Source organism: Carassius carassius, chromosome 45, assembly GCF_963082965.1.
Source record: "Carassius carassius chromosome 45, fCarCar2.1, whole genome shotgun sequence".
In the NCBI taxonomy this organism is placed as follows: domain Eukaryota; kingdom Metazoa; phylum Chordata; class Actinopteri; order Cypriniformes; family Cyprinidae; genus Carassius; species Carassius carassius.
Genome location: NC_081799.1, coordinates 3,221,401 through 3,247,598, shown reverse-complemented (window position 1 = coordinate 3,247,598; position 26,198 = coordinate 3,221,401). Strand labels below are relative to the sequence as shown.

General features: G+C 43.2%; 1 protein-coding gene across 2 annotated transcripts in view; it reads left to right on the top strand.

The window, feature by feature from the left end:
• The window catches only part of LOC132127355 (talin-1), a 91,716-nt gene that overhangs the window by 38,054 nt on the left and 27,464 nt on the right, over positions 1 to 26,198 (top strand). The window contains exons 15-34 of one of the 2 annotated variants that reach the window (XM_059539181.1): positions 5,441 to 5,549; positions 5,663 to 5,871; positions 6,882 to 6,980; positions 7,053 to 7,109; positions 10,396 to 10,563; positions 10,645 to 10,939; positions 11,856 to 12,022; positions 12,110 to 12,238; positions 16,093 to 16,206; positions 18,069 to 18,182; positions 18,269 to 18,403; positions 19,509 to 19,637; positions 20,542 to 20,644; positions 20,872 to 21,080; positions 21,322 to 21,441; positions 22,210 to 22,407; positions 22,591 to 22,730; positions 23,704 to 23,797; positions 24,779 to 24,868; positions 24,952 to 25,074. In XM_059539181.1, coding sequence (XP_059395164.1) covers positions 5,441 to 5,549; positions 5,663 to 5,871; positions 6,882 to 6,980; positions 7,053 to 7,109; positions 10,396 to 10,563; positions 10,645 to 10,939; positions 11,856 to 12,022; positions 12,110 to 12,238; positions 16,093 to 16,206; positions 18,069 to 18,182; positions 18,269 to 18,403; positions 19,509 to 19,637; positions 20,542 to 20,644; positions 20,872 to 21,080; positions 21,322 to 21,441; positions 22,210 to 22,407; positions 22,591 to 22,730; positions 23,704 to 23,797; positions 24,779 to 24,868; positions 24,952 to 25,074 — 2,802 coding nt within the window. The remainder of the gene's footprint in view (positions 1 to 5,440; positions 5,550 to 5,662; positions 5,872 to 6,881; positions 6,981 to 7,052; positions 7,110 to 10,395; positions 10,564 to 10,644; positions 10,940 to 11,855; positions 12,023 to 12,109; positions 12,239 to 16,092; positions 16,207 to 18,068; positions 18,183 to 18,268; positions 18,404 to 19,508; positions 19,638 to 20,541; positions 20,645 to 20,871; positions 21,081 to 21,321; positions 21,442 to 22,209; positions 22,408 to 22,590; positions 22,731 to 23,703; positions 23,798 to 24,778; positions 24,869 to 24,951; positions 25,075 to 26,198) is intronic. The other variant, XM_059539182.1, reaches the window with a different exon arrangement.

Genomic DNA, 26,198 nt, shown 5'->3' with positions numbered 1-26,198 from the left:
TGTGAGTAAATGAGTGAAAGCGTGCGAGAGCGAAAACGGAAGAAAAACCTGACTCATGACAGTACCCCTCCCTCAACGAGCGCCACTAGGCGCTCGAGGAAGGAGCCTGACGGGACCGGTAGAAGTCGTCAATCAGCGAGCGGTCCAGGACATCCCGGGCTGGAATCCACCGCCTCTCCTCAGGACCATACCCCTCCCAGTCCACCAAAAACTGGTGACCACGCCCCCGGGGACGAACGTCGAGTAGCCTTCGAACTCTGTAAATGGAGGCCCCCTCGTCAATAGGAGGAGGGGGAACGGAGGGACGTGCGGGCGCACGAATAACGGGTTTAATGCAAGACACGTGAAAAACCGGATGAACACGGCGCATCTGACCAGACAGTCTTAGCTTTACAGCGACTGGACTGATGACCTTAACAATAGAAAAGGGTCCAATAAAACGAGGCATGAGCTTGCGAGACGTCTCCTGAATAGGCAAATTGCGGGTGGATAACCACACCCTCTGACCGCAAAAATATCTGGGAGATCTCACCCTGCGGCGATTAGCGGCACGACGAGTACGTTCCCTAGTCTGACATAAGGCAGATCTCACCCTCCTCCAGGTACGCTTACATCTCTGAATAAAAGCCTCGACGGACGGAACCGAGGCCTGAGACTCCTGGGCGGAGAAAACAGGCGGTTGGAAGCCAAGGCAACCCTCAAACGGGGATAACCCAGTGGCGGACGATGGGAGAGAATTATGAGCATATTCGGCCCATGGTAACTGCTCGCACCAAGACGCGGGATTCTGAGAGGTAAGACTACGCAGCATGCGACCAAGAATCTGATTGGTCCTCTCGGCTTGCCCATTGGTCTGTGGATGGAATCCTGACGACAGACTGGGGGAAGCCCCTATCTGGCGACAGAACTCCCTCCAGAACAGAGAAGTAAATTGCGGACCTCTGTCAGACACAATGTCCGAAGGAAGACCATGGATCTTGAAAACGTGATCCACCATAATCTGTGCGGTCTCCTGAGCCGACGGTAATTTAGGGAGCGGAATAAAATGCGCAGCCTTAGAAAAACGGTCCACGACGGTGAGAATGACCGTATTGCCAGACGAAGGGGGAAGCCCGGTAACAAAATCCAACGCAATATGCGACCAGGGACGCGAAGGAACGGGAAGAGGTCTGAGAAGACCCGCCGGAGGATTATTACTAGACTTAGTCTGAGCGCAGATAGAACAAGAAGCAACAAAACGACGAATATCGCGCTCACGAGTAGGCCACCAAAATCTCTGGCGGATGGCCGCTAAAGTACCTCTAACTCCGGGATGCGCGACTAATTTAGAAGAATGACCCCAGCGAAGAACCGTCGAACGAGCAGCCTCGGGTACAAACAAAGTTCCCTCAGGAGCGCGGGGCGGTCTTGCAGTGTGAGAAAGAGCACGCCTGACCGCTTGTTCCACTCCCCAGACGGCTGCCCCGACCACACAGTGCTGAGGTAAAATCCTCTCATCGGTCGAGGCACCCTCTGATGAGTCAAACTGCCGAGAAAGGGCGTCAGGCTTGAGGTTCTTAGAACCGGGTCTAAATGAAATGGAAAAATCAAAGCGATCAAAAAATAATGCCCAGCGGGCCTGACGAGCGTTAAGACGTTTAGCAGAGCGAATGTACTCCAGGTTGCGGTGATCCGTCCAAACAATGAATGGTACACTGGCTCCCTCAAGCCAGTGTCGCCACTCACCTAGCGCCAGACGGATAGCCAAGAGTTCTCGATTACCCACGTCATAGTTGCGCTCCGCGGGCGAAAGACGGTGGGAGTAAAATGCGCAAGGATGAACCTTGTCATCCTGGGAGGAGCGTTGCGACAAGACAGCTCCTATCCCAATTTCGGAGGCATCGACCTCAACAATAAACTGACGTTCTGGATCAGGAGTGATCAGGATGGGCGCAGACGTAAAAAGCATCTTAAGACGGTCAAACGCATCCTGAGCAGTCTCAGACCAAGCAAATTTGGACTTGGACGAAGTGAGAGCGGTAAGAGGGGCGGCAACCTGGCTAAAGTTACGAATAAAGCGCCGGTAAAAATTCGCAAACCCCAGAAATCGCTGGAGTGCGACTCGAGAATCGGGAACAGCCCAATCAAGAACTGCTCGAACCTTGTCAGGGTCCATACTAATCCCCTCCGCTGAAACGACCGAACCGAGAAAAGTAACCGATTGGGCATGAAAAACGCATTTCTCAGCCTTGACGAATAGGCGATTCTCTAATAAGCGCTGCAGGACACGGCGAACGTGTTGAACATGTACCTGGAGAGAGGGTGAAAAAATTAAGATGTCATCCAAGTAAACGAACACGAAAACGTTAAGCATGTCTCTTAAGACATCGTTTACTAATGCTTGAAATACAGCGGGAGCGTTGACCAAACCGAAAGGTAGAACCCGGTACTCAAAGTGACCGACAGGAGTGTTGAACGCGGTCTTCCACTCGTCTCCCTCCTTGATACGCACTAAATGGTAGGCGTTGCGCAAGTCTAATTTTGTAAAAACCCTTGCGCCCTGTAGGATCTCAAAAGCCGACGACATAAGAGGCAAAGGATAACGGTTCTTGACTGTTATGTCGTTCAGCCCTCGATAATCGATACAAGGACGCAAAGAACCATCCTTCTTCTTTACAAAGAAAAACCCAGCGCCGGCGGGAGACGAAGAAGGAGTAATGATCCCCGCATCGAGAGATTCTGTAAGATATCCTTCCAGAGCCTCTCGTTCGGGCGCCGAAAGAGAGTACAGTCTACCGCGAGGGGGCGTGGTGCCAGGAAGGAGCTCGATAGAGCAGTCATACGGACGGTGAGGCGGTAAGGATACCGCCCGGGAACGACTGAAAACCGCCCGCAGATCATGGTACTCCTCCGGGACACCAGACAAATCATCAGGCTCCTCCTGGAAAAGAGGAACAGAAGACACGGGAGAAACAGCGGAAACCAGACAATTTACATGACAAGCTAAACTCCATGAATGAATAGACCCCTTAACCCAATCAATGTGAGGATTATGTTGGATAAGCCAGGGATGACCTAAAACAATGGGGGTAAAGGGAGACTGAAAAACATAAAATGAGACTGTCTCATGATGATTGCCGGAAACAGTGAGACTAACCGGACTGGTGACACGACGAACAGAAGAAAGCTCTCTGCCATCCAGGGCAAAGACAGTGGCGACATCAGTCAAATCAACTAAGGGAATCTTGTTCTCACGAGCCCACATCTCATCGATAAAATTGCCCTCCGCACCCGAGTCGACGAGGGCAAGACCGGTAACAGAAAAACCAGCCCAACGGAGAACAGCGGATATAGTGGTTCGAGACCTTGGTGATGAGGAGATGACAGAAGCGCTCACCAGTACTCCTCCGTCTACTGGCGAGCTTTGGCTTTTAAACTGCAGGATGAAGCGAAATGGCCCGCCGTACCACAGTAAAGGCAGAGACGGTTAATAATTCGCCGCTGTCTTTCCTCCGGGGAGATGCGTACGGCCCCCAGCTGCATGGGTACAGCATCAGGTTGGTTCTGAACAGAAGCAGTAGCAGAAGGAAAGTTATCACAGGATGTGAAAAGTGGAGAACGAACTCGACGCCTCTGCTCGAAACACTTGTCAAGGCGGATGGCCAGGTCGATAAGTTGATCGAGCTGAGTTGGCGACCCCCGCGCGTAGATCTCCTCCTTAAGGTCTACATTCAACCCTTCAAGAAAGCGAGCAGTTAGTGCAGGATCATTCCACTCACTTGTAGTAGCCAGAGTCCGGAACTCTATCGCGAAATCTGCAACAGATCTTCTGCCTTGACGTAGCACAGCAAGTAGACGTGATGCCTCGCTGCCGAAGACGGATCTATCAAAGACCTTGATCATCTCATCCTTGAAAAGAGTGTACTTGCTGCAGCATGCAGATTGCGCTTCCCAAACTGACGTACCCCACTCGCGTGCTCGTCCCGTGAGGAGAGAGAGAACATAAGCGATGCGGGCCCGATCCTCTGCATACGTCTGGGGCTGAAGGGAAAAGACAACTTCACATTGGATGAGAAAAGCTCTGCACTCCGTAGGCTCACCCGCATAACAGGAGGGATTGTTGACTCGTGGCTCAGAGGGCAGCTGACGATTGTGAGACATGGCAGATTCCTGATGCAGGTGAAGTAAACGGGCAGATAGATCAGCCACCTGAGCTGAAAGACTCTTAACAGCCTGATGAGCGGCGGCCAACTCCTGCTCATGTTTGCCAAGCATAGCTCCCTGGATCTCGATCGCCGACCGGACAGGCCTCTCATCTGCTGGATCCATGTGGGTTGGATTATTCTGTCACGCTGGTAAATGAAAGATCCAAAAGCAGAGATAACAGGAATAACAGTCTTTAATGAAAAATATATAACAAAGGCAGTCCGTCCTTTCAGCACACAGAACTGGTAAATAGAAACTTGAACAAACGGAAAGACTCCTGTCTCGATGAGTAACAGAACAGGACTCCCTTGTAGCAGACTCGAAGCTCAGGAGTAGATAACTCAGGCAGGGTGAGAGAACCACATTGGTCTACAATCAGCAGCAACAGCAGCAGAATACAGCAAAAACTTAGGGGCTAGACTGTTCCAGGCAGACAAGACAAGAATAGGTGAGTACCTCTCAATACAGACAGGATGTAACTGCTGACAAAACGCATGACATGTAACAATAATCCAACCAAGAATCTACCCGAGCAAACACCAGATAAAGGGTGAACACTTAGGGCAAAGTAGAAACAGGTGTCATAGCAAATCAGCGCGAGCGCTGATTGCAATGACAAACAGGTGCATGAAGAGAGAGAGGTCAGCGGGACAGACAAAGAGTAATATAATAAGCTAATAAGGTGTGTGTGTGAGTAAATGAGTGAAAGCGTGCGAGAGCGAAAACGGAAGAAAAACCTGACTCATGACAGACATAGCAGTAAAACTTTAGATCAGACACACTATTCACTATTAACTAGTTGCTTATTAGCATGCATACTACTAGCATATTGGCTTTTTATTAGTACTTATAAAGCATGACTATATTTTAGATCTCTGAACCTTCCCAATACCTAAAGTAACAACTGTAACAACTACCTTACTTACTGTCATTAAGCAGCAGATTAGGAGTTTACTGAATGAACATGTGTTCCCTAATCTAAAGTGTTACTGAAATATGTGCCAGTGATATTGACATTTCAGTTTAAGAGACTTTGATAGAGTTCAGAAATTATATTAAAAGGAGATTCTGATTAAATGGTGTGGGACTGACCAAAAGATAAAGTGTGGACAAGATTTAGCCATTCCAGTCTAGAAGACACAGACTGTGTGTAATGTGTGGAAAGAAACATTTCTGACATCTACTGTAGTGATGCATGTATATCATGTGCTCCGTACAGTATTGATCATCCTCTCGGTCTCTCTCTGATGTTTAGGCCTCTCAAGCCTGGAGGAAGAACAAAATGGACGAGTCCAAACACGAGATTCACTCTCAGGTGGACGCCATCACTGCAGGAACTGCCTCCATGGTCAATCTGACTGCAGGTGACACTCTTTATCAAAACTAAACACAGACTAATGCATCAGCTAGTGGGGGTGTCATCCTTCCCACATAGTTTGGTCTTGTGGTTCAGTGTCTCACTGAACGTGTCTGTCAGGTGACCCAGCGGAGACGGATTACACGGCTGTGGGCTGTGCTGTCACCACCATCTCCTCCAACCTGACCGAGATGTCTAAGGGTGTCAAACTGCTGGCGGCGCTGATGGAGGACGAGGGAGCAAATGGCCAGCAGCTGCTGGGAGCTGCTAAGAACCTGGCGTGTGCGGTGTCTGATATGCTGAAGACCGCTCAGCCCGCCAGTCCTGAGGTATTATTACCTGAGTGTTTGCAGTGCAGAGCAGACATAGCACTGAGACTGTGGCAAATAGTTGATGTGGTTCATTCATCCCAGGGTTAGTATTGTAAGGAATTTAGTGGTTGTGTTTAAAGGAATATGCCACTTCCAGAATAAAAATGTAGGGTCTAAAAACCTCACCTCCAACTTCAAAATCGTCCTTCATCGCTGTTGTACCTTCTTTGTCGTTGTTATATAAGGCGTTTGACCTTCTGTGCATGTTCACTTAGTAAACACTGGGTCACTATTTGAAGCAATGCAGAGCGATTCTGAAGCTGGAAAAAATGAGATGGGAGTTTTTCAACCTGGTTCCCTGACAGTATTTTTGGAAGAAATCAAAGCTTAAAGCCTAAGCAAACACTTCCTTTCAAAAGTTTGGGGTCAATAAGATCATATTTTTTTAATGTTTATGAAAGACATCTCTTAAGCTCACCAAGCCTGCATTTATTTTTAAGGTAAAAAAAAAACAGTAATATTGTGAAATATCATTACCATTTAAAATAACTGTTTTCTATTTGAGTATATTTTGAAGAGTAATTTATTTCTGTGTTGCGCAGCTGTATTTTCAGCATCATTCCTCCAGTCTTCAGTGTCACATGATCTTCAGAAATCAGTCTAACATGATTAAAACATTTAAACATTTATTATTACCAGTGTTATCACCACTGCTTACTATTTTTGTTGAAACCATGATTTATTCCTGTCAGGATTCTTTAAAGAAGAAAACGTTTAAATGAACAGCATTTATTTAAATAGAAATATTTTGTGACAGAGATGTCACTCTCTCTTTTGATCACGTTAATGAATCCTTGCAGAATAAATTAATCGCTTTCAATAAAATCTTGTTCGAAACCAAACTTTGGAACCGTAGTGAAGCTAAAACTTTAACACTATTTTTGTTGTGTCCTCTCTGTAAATCTAGAAGTTATGAGCAAATACTACTTTAATGTTGACTTTTGCTGTTCTGATCTGTTAATCTCCAGCCTCGTCAGATCCTCCTGCAAGCAGCGGGTAATGTGGGTCAGACCAGCGGTGAACTCCTGCAGCAGATTGGAGAGTCCGATGCCAATCAGCACTTCCAGGTGTGACACACACACACACACACACACACACTGACCCTGTGGCTGTAGCACATTAACCTGTGTTCTCATCAGTCTGTAGGTACAGCAGCGTTCACACACTCCAGACGGACACGCTATAGTCAAATGCTGGTAACAACACACAGAAAGAACAATTCATATTCACCCGCCAATCATACTAATGAAATGGTGATCATTATAAAATCAGTTATTTAATGATCACAGTCTGATCTGGGTTATCATATAGTCTGTCATTTGTACCGTCCTGTCATAATTACAGTATGTAAGATCACGGTGTGGTGACGGGTCTCTATTCTCATCCAGATCCACTGGAAATCAATCTTTTCATTAGCCACACTGTTTCTCTGCATGATAGATTTCATCATTTCATTATATCATAATAACTTTGTGTATACAGACCTGTAACTATCAGTAATGAATTGGTGTTTTTTCTGTGTTAAAATGTATCAAATAGCACATACCTTTTTTAATATCTAAAAGCATTTAGTTTGCTTCGTCACATTTAAGAGTTTAAGAAAGCATTATTCCAGTAATTATCAGTTACAGTTACTACTGTAAAACAGCGATCATTTTCAGTAATTATTTCTTTGATCATTGGCACAATATTGAAAAAAAATGACATTATGATACTTTGTTTTGTGCTATATATATAGTGTGTGTGTGTGTACAGTATATATATCGCAATATGAAAAAATCAGGAATTTTATATTACTAATAGATAATAGAGTACTAGCTATATTTGCAAATAATTGATAATTCTAGAATTATTGGTGTGTTGTTTTATTTGGGGGGGGGGTGTGCATCTGCATAGAAAAGGATAAAAGCTGGAAAAATGGCTGAAAAATTTGTGTGAACTATCCTTTTAAAGGGCTGAATGATTCGAGACAAATTTGGGTGGTCACATAGATTTAATTACCCTTTGCCATTTGAAAATAGCACGAAGCCATATCACAATATCAATTTTAGTTTGAAATATCATGCTGTGATAGTTATGATGTGTAATTTACGTGTCATTTATGTTGGTGCATGAACTGGTGTTGTCGTCTTGTCTCGTCAGTGTTGTTATAATGTTAAGCTGTCCAACCGTTTTTAGATATTTGTTCTCGTCCATAGCAGTGAAATAGGTCAGATGATGTTGTGTTGTTTGATATGATATCAAGGCGAGCCTGATTGTGCAAATGATGTGCTACTGTCTTCACTCAAAGACAAAAACTTACTAGAGAAGTGTGGCATAATATACAATATAAATTTACGCCTCGCACACTTTAATGCCCTTTGAATGTAATGTGTACGTTCCCTTGGAACTGGAATCATGGCAGAATTTCATGTGAAGTCCACTACGCAGGGGACTCATGGTCAAATAATACAATGCTTGAATGCTTCCTGAACAAGAGACCTCCTTACTAAAGTGAAGTGTTGGCTGGTATCACGATCTCACGAAAATAAAGCATTTTATCCTGGTCTACAGTAGCAAACAATGGAGCATGACATACGTGAGCTGGACAAACTAAGTAATTACACCATTTCAAGCATTTTATCTGCATTATATGTTCTGTAAAAAAAAATAATACGTTTATATCAACCGCATATTCACCGATACCGATATATCGGTGACAGGCTCATATCGGGAGATAAAATCGGCAAAACGATATAGTGGTCAGGCTCTAATTCACACTGATAGGATGACAATTTAGGCAGAAGAAAGTGAATTAGGGGGACCTTCTTGTTCTAGAAAGAAGTTCTCCTGAGCATTTTGAGTTTCTGGGTCTGTATTCCCAGAAAGAGATCTTTTTTTATTTTTATTTTTATTTTATTTTTTATGCATCTTCTACAAGCTGATTTTGTCACTGTTTAGAATTACATTAGCTTGCAATTAAGTAATGATTTTGTTTTCATGATGTTTGTATTCCATACGTGTGGTTTGGGCTCATGGATCTTAAAGTTGTAACAGCTGAAATGCTTCTGAATGTCCTGAAGTCTTTTGTCCGGTCTAATGTGATGGTTGAAAATGTCTTATCACTCTTCACACAGCCAAACTGAAGGGGAAGTTTTGTGCTACAGTCGTGTGCCTGTTTGAATGTCCTTATTTGTGCAGAATGCTTATCAGAACAAATATAACGCATTTGGTAAGTGAAGTGTAATGGAAATCATACTGAACAGGACATTTCTAGTGATGCCCTGCCCTCTGTTTATGTTCAGCACTGCTAATTTTTTATTCCTGTTCTCTGGACAAGCGTTAATAGTGATTCTAGTGCTGTATCTGACAGTTTGACAGATCACTTCTTTGCTTTAGTATCATTTCAAAACACTGCATTATAGCATTCATTTTAGTTAACCCAGAAATTACATGATGAATCGTGTCTTTTTATTTTTATAATAATTTTCATAACAAACTCAATGGCCACATTTTCTGTAACAGTATTTAGAGAATGACCCATATCCTGCATGTAAATGGTCTAGGGCATGTGAATATAGTGTGGGTTCGTGTTACACTAGTAACTCTTCTGGTTACACTTCTATGACATTGTAAAATACATCTGAATTTCTAAATCAGCAATCATCCTTCAGAATACACTGATTCCATAATGTGTTGGTAAAGTCACTCTAGTGTAACGTCATTTATAGAATAAAATTCTTTTGTAGATCAAATTAAAATGCATAACAAGAATGTATTTTAAAATATTCACAAAAGTAAAATGTTAAAAGTCAGTGTGAAATGGAAATTGCAAGCAGATTTTCTTTCCTGTTGAGACATAAGTGAAAGTGAGGTGAAATGGCTTCTCGGATAAGAAGGAATATGATTTTGTCCTCTGGAAAATGATTAGATCATTGAAAGTGGGCTTTGCAAACCAAATGTTTAATGCATACACGCATTGTGTGAGATATATTATAAATGGAGCAGCTCTGGAAAAACTGTGGGCTTGAAATGGTGAGGTGTATGTGATTTTCTTCCATGCTTTAATGTTGAAAAATTAGAGCGGTAATTCATATAACTTTAGAATGTTTTGGAAATTATAAAATTCATATGATTTTTTTCTTTTGCACAAGAAGTAGCTTCTGTGAAATCACTATGCTCTTAATGCTTATAACATAAATCATCTGGTTTGACCTATGCTGGCACTTACTAAATACTAAGAAATTCTGAAATTCATTGTCCAATTCAACTTTTTAATAAAATGTTTACTGATAAAATGGATAATTAAAAAAATGTGCAATACAAATGTTTAATTTGAAAATTGCAAAAATGACCTTGATTTATGCTACTGTGTCTAATTAAGTCAGATAACTAATTTATCTCTCTCTCTCTCTCTCTCTCTCTCTCTCTCTCTCTCTCTCTCTCTCTCTCTCTCTCTCTCTCTCTCTCTCTGTGTGTGTGTGTGTGTGTGTGTGTGTGCAGGACATGTTGATGCAGTTGGCGAAGGCTGTGGCTAATGCAGCGGCGGCTCTGGTGTTAAAGGCCAAGAATGTGGCTCAGAAATCAGAGGATTCAGCTCAACAGAACCGAGTGATTGCTGCTGCCACCCAGTGCGCCCTGTCCACGTCACAGCTGGTGGCCTGCACACGAGTGAGCGTTCACACCTGACTCGCCCACAGACGGACTCACTGACCTCCGCTGATGCTCCTGTGTGTGTTTTCTCTGTTTCAGGTGGTGGCTCCCACCATCAGCTCACCTGTGTGTCAGGAGCAGCTCGTGGAGGCCGGGAAGCTGGTGGCTAAGTCTGTGGAGGGCTGTGTGGAGGCGTCACAGGGGGCGACCAATGACGAGCAGCTGCTCCGACAGGTGGGCGTGGCTGCCACCGGTGTCACTCAGGCTCTTAATGAGCTGCTGCAGCACATCAGACAGTACGCCAGCGCAGGACAGCCAATCGGACGGCACGGAGAGGCCACTGACCGCATCCTGGACGTGACGGATAACATCTTCAGCTCCATGGGAGACGCAGGTAATAAAGTGGATTTCACATTTAACTACATTAAAATAAAGATCGGCCTTGGCGAAGACTAATAACTGGCGTGTGCTCAGGATGTGCTGCTAGCGATGAGGTCACGTCACCAGTGTGGTCACTATTGAAGGGTTAGTTAACCCAAAAATGAAAATTAAGCTGTGATTTACTCACCCCCCGAGGCATCCTAGGTGTAATGTCAGAGTTATATAAAAAATTGTCTTTGATCTTTCAGCTCTATCATTGCATTTAGTGGGTGTTGCATGCATCACTCCAAAAGATGTGAAATAAAAAGCGCCCTTCCATTAAAAAAAAAAGTGTCTCACATGGCTCCAGGGGGTGAACAAAGGCCTCCTGTAGCAAATCTATTTGTTTTTGTAAGAAAAACATCCATTTTCAAAATGTAATAATAACTTGAATCTAGCTTGGGCTCACAGCTGTACACAAGCAGCTCCGGACTGGTGACGTTTGAGCTCAGAGTTGCACATGCACTGGTGAGTCTCGTGAAAACCAGTGTTTGTTTCTAGAACTACAGTAAGATCATGTTCACACACAACGCTCTGTACTTACTCCTGATTTCTCTCGACATGAGGACAGGAGAGCTGTCAGTCAATACATGGGGGAACACCGTAACTGGAGTTACTTATTTGACAAAGCAGCTCAGATCTTTTTCATGTAAAGTAATGCTTTACGGATTACTTGAAAAAAGTAATGAGATTACTTAACTTGTGATACTTGTAATGTGTTACCTCCCCCAACACTGATTGTAAGTCGCTTCATATGAAAGTGTCTGCTAGATGTCAAAACAAGAACATTTAATAGTCTGTGTTTAATATAGCTTGGACAGATGTGCAGAGACTTGTTGATATGCATATGAATGGAGCTCATGCACATGGGCGTTCCTCTCTGTGATCAGGGGAGATGGTGCGACAGGCTCGGATCCTGGCTCAGGCCACCTCAGATTTGGTCAATGCTATCAAGGCCGACGCGGAGGGCGAGACTGACCTGGAGAACTCCCGCAAACTCCTGTCTGCGGCCAAACTCCTGGCTGACGCCACGGCCAGGATGGTGGAAGCTGCCAAGGTGGGACAGAAGACGCCTCAGAGTGTGTTTTAGACTGGATGGCGGTGTGCTCAGAGCTGAGTGTGTGTTGTGTGTGTGTGTCGGCAGGGTGCGGCTGCTAACCCGGACAGTGAGGAGCAGCAGCAGAAGCTGCGTGAAGCTGCCGAGGGCCTGCGCATGGCCACCAACGCTGCGGCTCAGAACGCCATCAAGAAAAGGCTGGTCAACAAACTGGAGGTGAGGACTGAAGCACAAAAATCCAAACCTTCAGGAACTCCAAGATGTGATGACATTTTTAATGAGGTCACATTCTCCATTAAAAATGATAGCCTGCACTGAGATTCATTCTAGAAGTGTTGCCAACTATTACATCTCTTTGCTGCCCTATTTGGGTGAAGTTATATGATGTTTTATTGCTCATGGAGTAAATCCTGCCAAAGCCTACAGTGAAAAAGATTCATCACATTTCTAAAGACTGGTGTGTTCAGTGCTGCAATTTCACAAGTAACTACAACTTGTTGCAACTTGTGAGAAAGAAGAGCTATAATGGTTTATCAAACTCCACAGACCTGTTTCTCTGTTTTATACTGTTTCAGCTTGCTTACGAACAGAGTGTACGGCTTAATTCTTTGTGATGTCTGTCCGTCTGTCTCTGTCTAACGGTCAGCCTCCTGCCAAAATACTCCAGTAACTCGCCAGAAGACCTTAGAGGCCCTAGCGGCCAGCTAGAACAGTGCCTAGCAACTACCAAACCAAGACTCAACCAAAGTCAAACCAACTAAAATTAGCTAACTAGCTTGTCTGTCACTTATGCTCACAAAGGATGTTACAGGTATCTGTTCAAATTGATTTTAAAATGTAATGTATTACTGTTAGAAATTCAGTGTCCTTTTAAAAGTAATAAATTAGTTTCAGTCCCGCTTTATGTTAAGTGGTCTTAACTACTTCATACGTCCATCAAAAAATAAGTAGTATGTACTTACTGTGTTCATATTGCATTGTAAAACACTTCTGCTGCTCTTGAGGTGGGATTCAGGAGCGGACTGCAAATGAATCCTGTGTGAAAGCACAATAGCTGCAGCTCCACTGTCGGGTCAGTGCGAGCCAGGGCTTAAAGCGGGCCGGGCGGGGCTCATAGTCTCGGGTCAGTGCGAGCCAGGGCTTAAAGCGGGCCGGGCGGGGCTCATAGTCTCGGGTCAGTGCGAGCCAGGGCTTAAAGCGGGCCGGGCGGGGCTCATAGTCTCGGGTCAGTGCGAGCCAGGGCTTAAAGCGGGCCGGGCGGGGCTCATAGTCTCGGGTCAGTGCGAGCCAGGGCTTAAAGCGGGCCGGTCGGGGCTCATAGTCTCGGGTCAGTGCGAGCCAGGGCTTAAAGCGGGCCGGGCGGGGCTCATAGTCTCGGGTCAGTGCGAGCCAGGGCTTAAAGCGGGCCGGGCGGGGCTCATAGTCTCGGGTCAGTGCGAGCCAGGGCTTAAAGCGGGCCGGGCGGGGCTCATAGTCTCGGGTCAGTGCGAGCTAGGGCTTAAAGCGGGCCGGGCGGGGCTCATAGTCTCGGGTCAGTGCGAGCTAGGGCTTAAAGCGGGCCGGGCGGGGCTCATAGTCTCGGGTCAGTGCGAGCCAGGGCTTAAAGCGGGCCGGGCGGGGCTCATAGTCTCGGGTCAGTGCGAGCTAGGGCTTAAAGCGGGCCGGGCGGGGCTCATAGTCTCGGGTCAGTGCGAGCCAGGGCTTAAAGCGGGCCGGGCGGGGCTCATAGTCTCGGGTCAGTGCGAGCCAGGGCTTAAAGCGGGCCGGGCGGGGCTCATAGTCTCGGGTCAGTGCGAGCCAGGGCTTAAAGCGGGCCGGGCGGGGCTCATAGTCTCGGGTCAGTGCGAGCCAGGGCTTAAAGCGGGCCGGGCGGGGCTCATAGTCTCGGGTCAGTGCGAGCCAGGGCTTAAAGCGGGCCGGGCGGGGCTCATAGTCTTGGGTCAGTGCGAGCCAGGGCTTAAAGCGGGCCGGGCGGGGCTCATAGTCTCGGGTCAGTGCGAGCCAGGGCTTAAAGCGGGCCGGGCGGGGCTCATAGTCTCGGGTCAGTGCGAGCCAGGGCTTAAAGCGGGCCGGGCGGGGCTCATAGTCTCGGGTCAGTGCGAGCCAGGGCTTAAAGCGGGCCGGGCGGGGCTCATAGTCTCGGGTCAGTAGCACCGAGGCCAGAATAGCGCAGGGTTTCCACAGTGGAGCCTGAAGCTCTGCTGCTCGTCACTATAACACGCCCTTTACACGCCTCTCAGAACAACGTCACGCAACCTCATCATTTCTCCAACAAAGAGAAGTTATCAGAAAACTAAGAAATAAATTACTGGAAAATACGCGATCACACAGGAACATGATAAAAGCGGCCGTTTGTTTGCATCCTTTGTTAAATATTCAAATTCAAAAGCATTGATGTTTTAACTATAGAATAAGTGATACATTGATCATAAGTAGCCTATAAGTCACATTGTTACTCAATAAATACACGATTGTGATAGAGAATAAGAAGCTGACATCTGATTTCCTCAAACGGTCATATTTACCATGTTTACTATGGTAACATGTTTAGCGTGCATAGTCTTTTAAATCGCTTAAAATATTTATGTGATTATAATCCACATTGGATCGGATCGCGTTATTTCAAACACTCGCTGCTGACTGAAAGTGAGTTTTGAGCTCAACTTTAAAAAAGTGTTTAATGCTGGTGTTAAAGCTGTTATCTTTCAGAAATTATCCGCAGTGCAGACGCTTTCTATTTTTATAAATGCTCCCGAACAAAAATCATTATTATTTTTTGATGATATGCTACGTGGAGCTAAACTCTCGAGACGAGATTTATGACAGATAAAATATGTTAAATAAATACATAATTGTGATAGAGAATAAGAAGCTGACGTCTGATCTCTCCTGGTTGCATTTACCATGTGGTAATGTTAATGTTTAGCGTGCATAGTCTTTTACATCGCTTATAAATATTTCTGCCTTGTTTAGTGATCCACATCAGATCGAGTTATTTCAAACACTCGCTGCTGACTAAAAGTGAGTTTTTAGCTCAACTGATTTAAAAAAGTCTTTAATGCTGGTGTTAAAGCTGTTAGCTTTCTGAAATGATCCGCGCTGACGCTCTCCAGACACGGAGAAACCCCGCCTTTGTTCATAACCCCTCCTCTAGCCCCAGCTGGCCCACTTTGGCCCAAGGTTTTTGTCGGGCCAAAAAACCCTGGCCGTTGGCCCCGAGGAAGCCCCGAGGAGGCACGATCAAGCCCCGGAAGTGACAGTGGAAACGCGACTGGCCCTGGCACGCACTAGCACGCCCGCTTTAAGCCCGACAGTGGAAACGCGGCTAATGAGTCCATGCTGCTTCTGCCCCACACACACATACTGTATACACACTGCAGACAGAGAACATGTGAACCTGGCCCAACAGATCTATTTCAACACCTGAGGCACCGCTGTATTGAGCCCCATGACCAATACATTTTTTTTTTACCATATGTCTAGACATTTTGTCACACCTTTACAAAGTGATTATTTTGACTTAGGCTTATGTCTGTTCTAGAGACATTACAACTTTTTCATAAAGCTCTAATTGGTTTTCTTTCGGAAATATGTTTTAAATTCACACTGAATGCATTTATGACTGTAAAGCATGTCTGTGTGTGTCAGAATCATGATTAAAATTGAAATTGCAAAATCAATGTTTTTGTCCATATCGCACAGCCCTAGACCTAAGTTTCAACTTGGAGAGCAAAGGAGACTTGTTTTCAAACCGTTTGACCAGTAGTGTATGTATACACACAGAGACTGTTCACTCATTTTACTATGAATGGGAGAAAGTGCAAAGCACAATATTGTCCTCCTTTCAAAAAAAAACCCCAATCACCAATTTGAGGGTAAGAAACCACATTAACGGGTCACTTAATGTCAGATTTTATTGCTGATTTAAAAATGTGTTTACATGTAAATTTAACAAGCAGTTTTTGAAATTTCAAATTTCGCAGTTCAGGGGGTTAGAAGTTGGTCTATATCTATGGCAGCTATATATGTGGTGGAATAATCACTATATTGGTGTGATATCTGTTGGTCAGAATGCAGCGAAGCAGGCCGCAGCGGCTGCCACTCAGACTATCGCTGCAGCGCAGCACGCCTCCGCATCCAACAAGAACCCTGCGGCACAACAACAGCTCGTGCAGAGCTGCAAGGTGTGTGTGTCTCAACAACCACTTCCTGTTTCTCTCGGGATTAATACTAGTTCACATGAGCACTGTGTTTGTGAATGACTGATGTGAACAGACATGAAACATAAAGCACTCTCATCACTACAGTTTTCAGTTTGTTATGATTGATATACAGTCAAACCAAACATTTATTCAGACATTTCTCACTTTATCACAGTTATTCGCTATAGTAGAAAATGGTAATATATTATGACAAGAAGAACTCATCTTGATAATGTCAGATAACTTTGATAGAAAGTTATCTAATGAATTTGGTTTAATAGCTGTTTAATTTAAGTACACAATTAGATAATACCAATTTAGTTTGACCAGTTACCAAGCAATGCTTAATTCTGTTCATTCTGTGGCGTAAAAGGTTGCATTAGCAATTAAAGAAAAAACACTTAAGCAAAAAATGGTCAGATCAAAGTGTCAGAATAATTTTTGGTCCCAAATAATATTCACAGGTCACATTATTTTGCTAACCTCACTTACATAAATAGGGACACATGATGATATGAAACGATAGGTCTTCCGGGCATAAAGTGTAATTTATAAAATATATCTATCTATCTTTTTATTCTAACATAAAAGGTCTTTAAATTTGGGTTTTGGCACAGTATCTGTCAAACGAACTAAAACCGAAAGCTCAATATGGCTTAATATCGTCATCAAGGCCGCTACTCATGCTTTATTTTCACAGCAGATGATTACAGCATTTCACTAGATTTGTAGTGAGACTAGTGCAAAGCAAAAATAATATACCTATGAAATATTCATTTATTTTACAGTGCAATTGTTTTACAATATGTGCACGGTATTTTTGAGACTGTCTACACCCCCACCACCCTAAATATTAACACATTATTTACCAACTGTATTGAAGGCTTCTACAAACACTGCATAGTTGTTGTTTTTTTCAATTATAAAACACTAGACAGAAACTAAGAGATCATATACGTGATTTATTTGAGCACTAGAAAAATACAATAAGAATAATTTGAGATTATATAAGAATAATATTTTTTATTTTATAATTAATATCTTTTGCCTATCTTTCACTTTTTTTTTTTTGTGGATCGTCTCATTCTCTTTGTGACACTCTGTTACAAAACCATGCCGTGTTTTTCCTACCAAGACGCAGTTTCCGACCGTGAGTTATTCCATAACAGATGCAAACAGTTCTGTCACTGAAGAACTGAAATGTAAACAAAGGAATTATGATCCATATTACAACGTTATTGCTTCGTTGAACTAAACGTGCTTCATGAGATGTCGTTCAGTGGACCCTTACCTTTCTAACTAAACCGGGATTTACAGCTGTGGATGTGTTTATGACCCCTTATTATGACAGATCTGGTATGTACAGTGTTTCCATTGCTCATGTTTGTATGTGTACTGCTTACACAAATGTAGCAAATACAGTCTTTATAAGCTTTCCATTGAAAAACAGCAATCTGTCGTCGATGCTTGAGGCTTAGATCTTTATAATGATACATAGTTTGTCAAGATTACATTTGTCCTGTTTCATTTAATCTATTCATAATCACTGACACGTGTGAGTAGAGGGGTGTTGAGGATGCCCGCATCGGGGTGCTGGCTAACAGGTTAAATACCGCAATAAATATCATATCGTGGACTTCATATGACGTGATATTATCTTATTCTGAGATTTTGATTTCGTTAAATAGTGTTCTGCACCCACTAGTAAAAACTATCAAAAATTATGTCTGCTGTCTGAATAATTTTTGGTTTGACTGTATAGTAAACAAGGCCTAGATAATCACATAAGCCCTTGGCTAACAAAGGAATGACTGGACATAAATGCAGTGCTGATTTGTTTTCAGGCGGTGGCGGATCAGATCCCTCAGCTGGTTCAGGGTGTGAGAGGGAGTCAGGCTCAGCCCGACAGCCCCAGCGCACAGCTCGCCCTGATCGGAGCCAGTCAGAACTTCCTGCAGGTCCTTTCACTCTTCTGACCTTCACTTCCTGTTATACCGTGCACGTCTGCATCATTTGAGCTCATGATGTCTGCTCTCTTCATCAGCCCGGAGCGAAGATGGTGACGGCAGCCAAAGCGACGGTTCCCACCATCAGTGACCAGGCGTCTGGCATGCAGCTCAGTCAGTGCTCCAAAACCCTGGCCAGCGCCCTCGCTGAGCTGCGCACGGCCGCACAGAAGGTACTCTGCATTCAGATGAGCACTCCTCTCATTCGGGGAGAAGATTTCGCTTTTCTTTTCATGTCATGAAGCTTTGATTTTCCACCAAAATAAAAGCTTTATGGTTGAATGTTTAAAAATAAAGAAATTAAGACCACTTAAGAATTAAGTTGTTTATTGTAATTTTACTGTTGTTTTGTATTATTATTAGTATTATTATTATTATTATTATAAAACACTTGTTTTTATAATTTACAGTACAGTAGTATTGCAAAAATAATGCATTCATTTCTTTGTTTAATTGTTATAATTTAATCAATACAATCTAAAAAAATATAGAATTTATTGTTGTTGTTTTGCTATTATTATTAATATAAACACTTGTTTTTATGATTACAGTACAATAGTATTATTGCAAAAATAATATATTAATTTCTTTATTTGTTTGATTGTTATAATTTAAGTAATACAATCTAAAAAAGAACATCCTATTATTGTTGTTGCTATTATTATTATTATTATTATTAATATAAAACACTTGTTTTATAATTTACATTACATGTACAATAGTATTATTGCAATGGTAATTTATTTATTTATTTGTTTTAATTGTTTTAATTGTTATAATTTAAGTAATACAATCTAAAAATAATATGTTATTATTATTTTTCTTTTTTTTGTCTTTCTGGGTACAGATTCTCCAGCCGTGCCCTGATAATGACACACTTACCAGTTGACATTTAGAACCAAAATGCATTTGCAACTCATTATACTTCAGTGACGCATCAGGATATTCAACTATAAAATACAGGAAACTTTTTTTGAATGATCTGTATTTGACAGGTGGGTGGAGGGGAGAGCATGCTGTCATCCACCGACTAGGAAATCATTTTAGAGGTGGAGCAGGTTATTACATTTCGATGAAAGATAATGAAGCTGGTTCTATCCGCAGATGAATGATCCACAGGATGATGGAGACATTTGTATTTAGAAAGTCAGTAGTGTCTGTTTCTGTACTGCTAGTACTGTGATATACGCATACATACAAAGTGAACATGACAGAGGCCTGGTGAACATATGTAGCTCTTTTGCAGTGTGTTTCATATGGTCTGTCTGTCTGACTCAGGCTCAGGAGGCATGTGGTCCTCTGGAGATCGATAACGCTCTCACAATGGTACGGGGGCTGGAGAGGGACATGCAGGAGGCCAAAGCTTCAGCTGCGGAAGGCAAACTCAAGCCGCTGCCTGGAGAAACGGTGAGTGTGTGTGTGTGTGTGTGTGTGTGTTTGTTTGTACACTACCAGTCCAACACTAAACATCCCTGCAGCCAATAAGTGTCCAGCATGCATGCAGACTCACCCCAGCACCCCAGGACACCTGCGAACGTTAGTTTAGAAAATACCCAGAGTGAGCAGAGACCTGATTTCACACCTATACCCACAAGTCAGACGCTTCATGTCACAAAAACAACTGCTAGACAGAAGCCACTACACTGGGATTTATTTGTCTTTTCAAGCAGATTTTATCTGGGAAACATTCTCCTCTTGTATATGCTGTGTTGCTGATGGCTGAACTATTTAGTATTTTTCCTTTTCAAGGCAACAGTAACCAGTTTAAAAGCAGCAGCGTAGATCTGTGTTGCTCTTTTGATCTTTTTGATAAGTAGACTTCAACTAGTGGGCCTTAAGATCATTTTAAACAATTTAAAATAAGACACAGCATTAGTTAAAATAATCTTCTAGAATAATCATAATAATAATCACATCACTACCTATTTCTAGATCTGAAATAGTCATGTTAATAAATAATTATCTTAAAACTCCATTTTCGTAATGAATTTTGGAAAATCTATTTTTGTGGTTATGTAAAACTCTAAAATGTTCTATCAGATACAAATTATGAGTCAAACATTCTTAAACCCATTATCCTTAATCCAGTAAATCATGAACAACTGGAAAAGTCATGAAAATGAATGATGAACAAGAGTGGGAATCCAGAAAAACATTCAGCTCTTTTGCTATAGGTTCAGTATTATAGAATATTGTAGAGATTATATTGTGGTAGACAAAGTGTCTTGTAGTCTCAAGGGTTGAGAACCACAGATGAAGAACTGAAATCTGCCGTGTGTGTGTGTGTGTGTGTGTGTGTGTGTGTGTGTAGCTGGAGAAGTGTTCTCAGGATCTGGGCTCCAGCACTAAAGCCGTGAGCTCAGCTATCGCTCAGCTCCTCAGTGAAGCCACCCAAGGCAATGAGAACTACACAGGTAACCCATCAACCTCACGCACCGCTAGCTGTTTATCCAGCGCCCCCTGTCTGTGGAATATATTATTCATTTGTCGCTGCTGTAGCAAACACAGTGGTTAAAGCTCCTTCTCGTAACTCAACCCGTATGCTGCAGGTTTGAAACCCATAAGGGTTAGTCCTGTGTTCATTGTGGGCCCTGAATCCCTCCTAATGTCAGTTTGTGGATGGTTTATGTGTGTTTTGCAGGTATGGCTGCTCGTGACGTGGCTCAGGCTCTGCGTTCGCTGGCTTCAGCTGCTCGTGGAGTGGCCGCCAACACCGAGGACCCTCAAGCCCGTAACGCCATGCTGGACTGCACCGCCGATGTCATGGACAAATCTGCCAGCCTGATCGAGGAGACCAAGAGAGCCATTGCCAAACCAGGAGACCCTGACACCCAGCAGAGACTGGCCCAGGTTAAACCCAACCTCAGCTTGAATACATATGAGAATAGCTCAATAGAGTGGGGTTAAATTCAGTAACGAAACCTCCCTTTTAATTACTGATGGGAGATTTGGTCTGCTGTAGGGTGAAGTGCCCATTATTTTGAGAAGAAAATTGCCTGTTGTGTGCCTATGATTAGCATAACTGAAGAAGCATCTTAAATGCTCAGCTGATGTCTGGAGTGTGTGTGTGTGTGTGTGTGTGTGTTTGCAGGTAGCTAAGGCTGTGTCTCAGGCTCTGAACCGCTCTGTAAACTGTCTGCCGGGGCAGAGAGATGTGGATAATGCCATCAAAACTGTAGGAGAAGCCAGCAAGAAACTCCTGTCTGATAAAGTGAGTCCCCTCCAGCCATAAAGACATTTCACAAAGTATTTTCCAGAATGCAGTTTGCAATATTGTTGTCATCTGGATGGTGTAGTGACTTTTGTATGTAGCACAATCCTTTACACAAAAACTGTCCAGCTCTAAAGGCCTGTTCACAAAATGTGGTGCGGCAAACATCTTAATTTGAATGGACCGTTTGTGTCTGCAACCAAAAAAACATTTGCATGCCGTCAGTGCGACATAATAATTTAAGGAGAGACGTACTTATCTCGTTTTGCATTTCTCTGTGAAGAAAACTAGCCACACTGAGACTCGTGCTTCTAGGGACACGCCAATAGTTGCTTGGTGGTGCTCACAAAGAGAAAAGTCAAAAGCAGACGAAGAATCTGGAACCATGTTTGTTTGACAAACACAATAGCAAATGCAAAAAATCAAAACAGCTGTTTAATAAATAGACTAATACTATTGGACTATCTTTGTTGGTGTCATAAATGTAAAGTTGCACAACGTTGTCTACCACTGCATTTCTGTTCCTCCATAAGCACCATCTACTGTCATACAATGGATTTGCATTTTTATTCCAAATATTGCTGTTGGTGAGAACAGGCCTTAACATTTCTAACTAGACCATTCCAGTATGATAGTCTTACCCTAGCTGAATTTAAATGAGAGATTAGTCTAGAAATGTTTTACTTGTAATGTTTACGTTGTGCTTCCGGTTTGTGTTAAATCCTACACTGAGCCGTATCACCGTTCCTGTTCCTCTCTGATCTTCAGTTCCCAGTGAGCGGGAAGAGTTTCCAGGAGGCTCAGGTGAATCTGAACGAGGCGGCGGCCGGACTGAACCAGTCAGCCAATGAGCTGGTGCAGGCGTCCCGCGGGACCACGCAGGACCTGGCCAAAGCCTCCGGGAAGTTCGGACAAGACTTCAATCACTTCCTGCAGGCTGGAGTGGACATGGCTGGACAATCCCAGGTGTGGACTGTCAAATTAATTTGATCAAGACTATACTGCTGGATTACTGTAGTTAGAGAATCATTTGATGTGTCATATCTTATGTTACTGATACAAGTGACATGTAAATAAAATGAGCTAGTTTTTTCATAGAGAGTCATTTGACACTTGATTGATAGATGAACATCTCGTCTCTTCCTGTAGTCTAAAGAGGACCAGACTCAAGTGGTCACCAACCTGAAGACCATCTCCATGTCCTCCAGCAAACTCCTGCTGTCTGCTAAAGCTCTGTCCACAGACCCAAACTCACCCAACCTCAAAAACCAGCTCGCCGCTGCCGCTCGGTGAGACTCGGCCATCTTCTGCTGTTCAGTATAGAAGTATCAGTATAGAAGGTCATAAGCAAGCACAAATATAACATTTAAAAAACTGTGACTATAAGGTTTGGAAAATGTTCTGTTTAAAACATAAAAGTAGAAGAAGGGTTTTTGCACACTAGAATGGAATTGCATGAAAAGCAATGCAAATTTGTACAAAAGTGAGCAAGCTGTTCATGAAGTGCCCTCCCACAAGGCTGTTAGGGCTGTCATGATATCAGATTTCAACTACATGATTGTTGTGGCCATAATATTCACAATAAAGCTATTATTGCAAGGCATATTGAAGGCACTTTCAAACCAAGCCGTTTTTTGGCAACACACAGGAATCCGTGTGACCTATTGGAATCACACACAAAATCTGACGAAGCAACAGTAAATGTGAGCACATCTTCAGAATATGGCCTGAAGTAGGCTGCTATAGTTATCCAAATACGATATGAAAGCATCTAAAATGCAGCTGACTGTGATCTGGAACAGAGCCCTGCACTCTTTCTTCGGAGGATCGAGTCCGATGTTGTGCTGTGTGATGGTATGCTAGCCAAACAGTGCCTGTGATCGTAAGAAAGAGACACACACAGCTCCTCTTTTGACACACATTACATAAGTGGCATGCTCGCTTTTCTACACATTTGGGTTAGAATGAGCACAATTATGTAATAGGCATCTATAAAGCGAACCTGTTTGTATCTCTGCTGCTCTCTGATGTGTTTGTGAGGGATAGAGAAAGATGCGATGAAACAACAACAGCAGCTAATGGTTTTACAGCGCTCGCAATCCAAAATCTCCCATGAGTCCCTCACAGAGCATCAGAGAGAGAGAGAGTCGGTGTGTGGTAGCACTCGTGGGTGGATAGTTCCTCTCTCACAGATCTCTCACACTGTTCCTTCACTTCCCTGCAAACTCTAATGTGTGTGTGTGTCTCTCTCTCTGTGGATAGCGCGGTGACAGACAGCATTAATCAGCTGATCAGCATGTGTACCCAGCAGGCTCCGGGACAGAAGGAGTGTGACAACGCTCTCCGTGAGCTTGAGGTGCTTCTGCTCTCTCTGTCACTTCTCATCTTGTCTGTGTTTATCAGTGTGTGTGAGTGACTCACTCTCATGTGCAGCGATTCGAATCTGGTCTCAATCTGTTTCATGAGGAGAGATGACACACCTTATGTGCCATGAGTTGTCCCTTTTGTTTTATTACATTATTAGATTAATGTAATAAAATAAGTTTTTGCTGCATGAATGGAAATCCTATTTGATATTGCGCTGCAGTTAATTGTTGTGCTGTTTTTGGAGGATACTGAAAATGTCAGCAAAGCAACAGAACACCTTTTCAAGACAGCGATGTTTTGATTTTTCTTCTCAGCTAAAACATACAGAATCTGTTCGTGCATACAAGTTAGACTACTGTTCAGACGTTTGGAGTCTCTTCTGCTCACAACAGCTTAAACAGTAATATTGTAAAATATTATTGCAATTTAAAATGATCGTTTTCTCTGTGAATATTTGGTAAGATGTAATTTATTTCTGTGATGCTCCGCTGTATTTTCAGCATCATTCCTCCAGTCTTCAGTGTCACATGATCTTCAGAAGTCATGAAAATATGATGATTTGCTGCTCAAGAAACATTTCTAATAATTATCAATGTTGAAAACTGTTGTGCCGCTTCATATTTTTGTTGAAGTTGTGATACTTTTTCCAGTATTCTTTTATTAATAGAAAGTTCAAATCAATAGCATTTATTTAAAAATGAAATCTTTTGTAGCATAAATGTTTTGTATTGTCACTTTTGATCATAAGGGATTGTTATTTTTTTTAATCTTACTGACTTGTTTTGTAATTTACTTGAAACTCTTTAAGAAATGTAATCTGAACGTTAAAGATCACACAGTCTTCCTCTCCAAATGAACCTAAACCACACTGAATGTTTAATAGCAAAGCATTTGCACAAGAAAGCACAGAATGATTTCACCTCGGAGCAGTATGAATATGCCTCGTGTGTTGTGTGTTGTGTGTGAGCAGACGGTCAGAGGAATGCTGGAGAACCCCACTGAAGCGGTCAGTGACATGGGCTACTTCGACTGCATTGACAGTGTGATGGAGAACTCAAAGGTGCCACACAGATCCGCTTCACTATGAAAACGCTGAAAACTATACATTTAGCCATATCACCATAATGTTGATGTTGTGTGCAGGTTCTGGGCGAGGCCATGGCTGGCATTTCCCATAATGCCAAGAACAGCAATTTACCAGAATTTGGAGACTCAGTCAGTTCAGCGTCGAAAGCGCTCTGTGGTCTCACTGAGGCAGCCGCTCAGGTAAAAACACTGTGTTGATAAGGTAAAAAGGTAAAAAAACTAAGTGTAAAACTCCTCTCTGTTAAATTAGTCGACCTAAAGAGGCGGTGCGTGATAAAATGTACCCGGGCTATGATGCATCAAACATCTGGAGTTACAGGAGCACATTAAATGAACAAACACATTTGCCTTCCTAGGCTCTCCTATATGGCCTTGTGTGCTTTCACACACACCATCATGCTTTTATTATTTACAGGCACAAGAACACACTCTTACACACTTTCATAATGGGTTTGATGTGCAGTGAGTCATATTTGACTGCTTCCTGTCTGTCGTCCTAAAAGCAGCTTCACAAAAACACTCATAGCTGCCATTTGATCCAAAAGTACTTGGTTTCTTTTGTGTGTGCTTTAGTCAGTTTTTCTTCTGCTGAAAAATCATGACTGTCAGTTGTTCCCTTAAAGCTGTTATCAGAATTTTTAATTTTTATAAATCGAATTTACATCAAAATATTTCTATTGTGTGGTGTATACATCATTGTTAATGCAGACCTTGTTGATGTGTTCTGTTTCTTATATTATAAATTCAAGACACCTTTATTTCTATAGCACTTTATACCATACATATCGTTTCAAATCAGCTTTACAGTAATGAAAACAAAAAAACTAAATCAAATATGACACAAAAACAACATATCAAACAAAGGTGAAAATCTTCCATGACAGGAAATCAAGTGTGTGTGTGTGTGTGTGTGTGTGTGTGTGTGTGTGTGTCTGCGTGTGTGTGTCTGCGTGTGTGTGTCTGCGTGTGTGTGTCTGCGTGCGTGTGTCTGCGTGCGTGTGTGTGCGTGCGTGTGTCTGTGTGCGTGTGTGTCTGCGTGCGTGCGTGTGCGTGTGTGTGTGTCTGCGTGCGTGTGTGTGCGTGCGTGTGTGTGTGTGTCTGCGTGCGTGTGTGTGCGTGCGTGCGTGTGTTTGCGTGCGTGTGTGTGCGTGCGTGTGTCTGCGTGCGTGTGTGTGCGTGCGTGTGTCTGCGTGCGTGTGTGTGTGTGCGTGTGTGTGTCTGCGTGCGTGCGTGTGTTTGCGTGCGTGTGTCTGCGTGCGTGTGTGTGTGTCTGCGTGCGTGTGTGTGCGTGCGTGTGTGTCTGC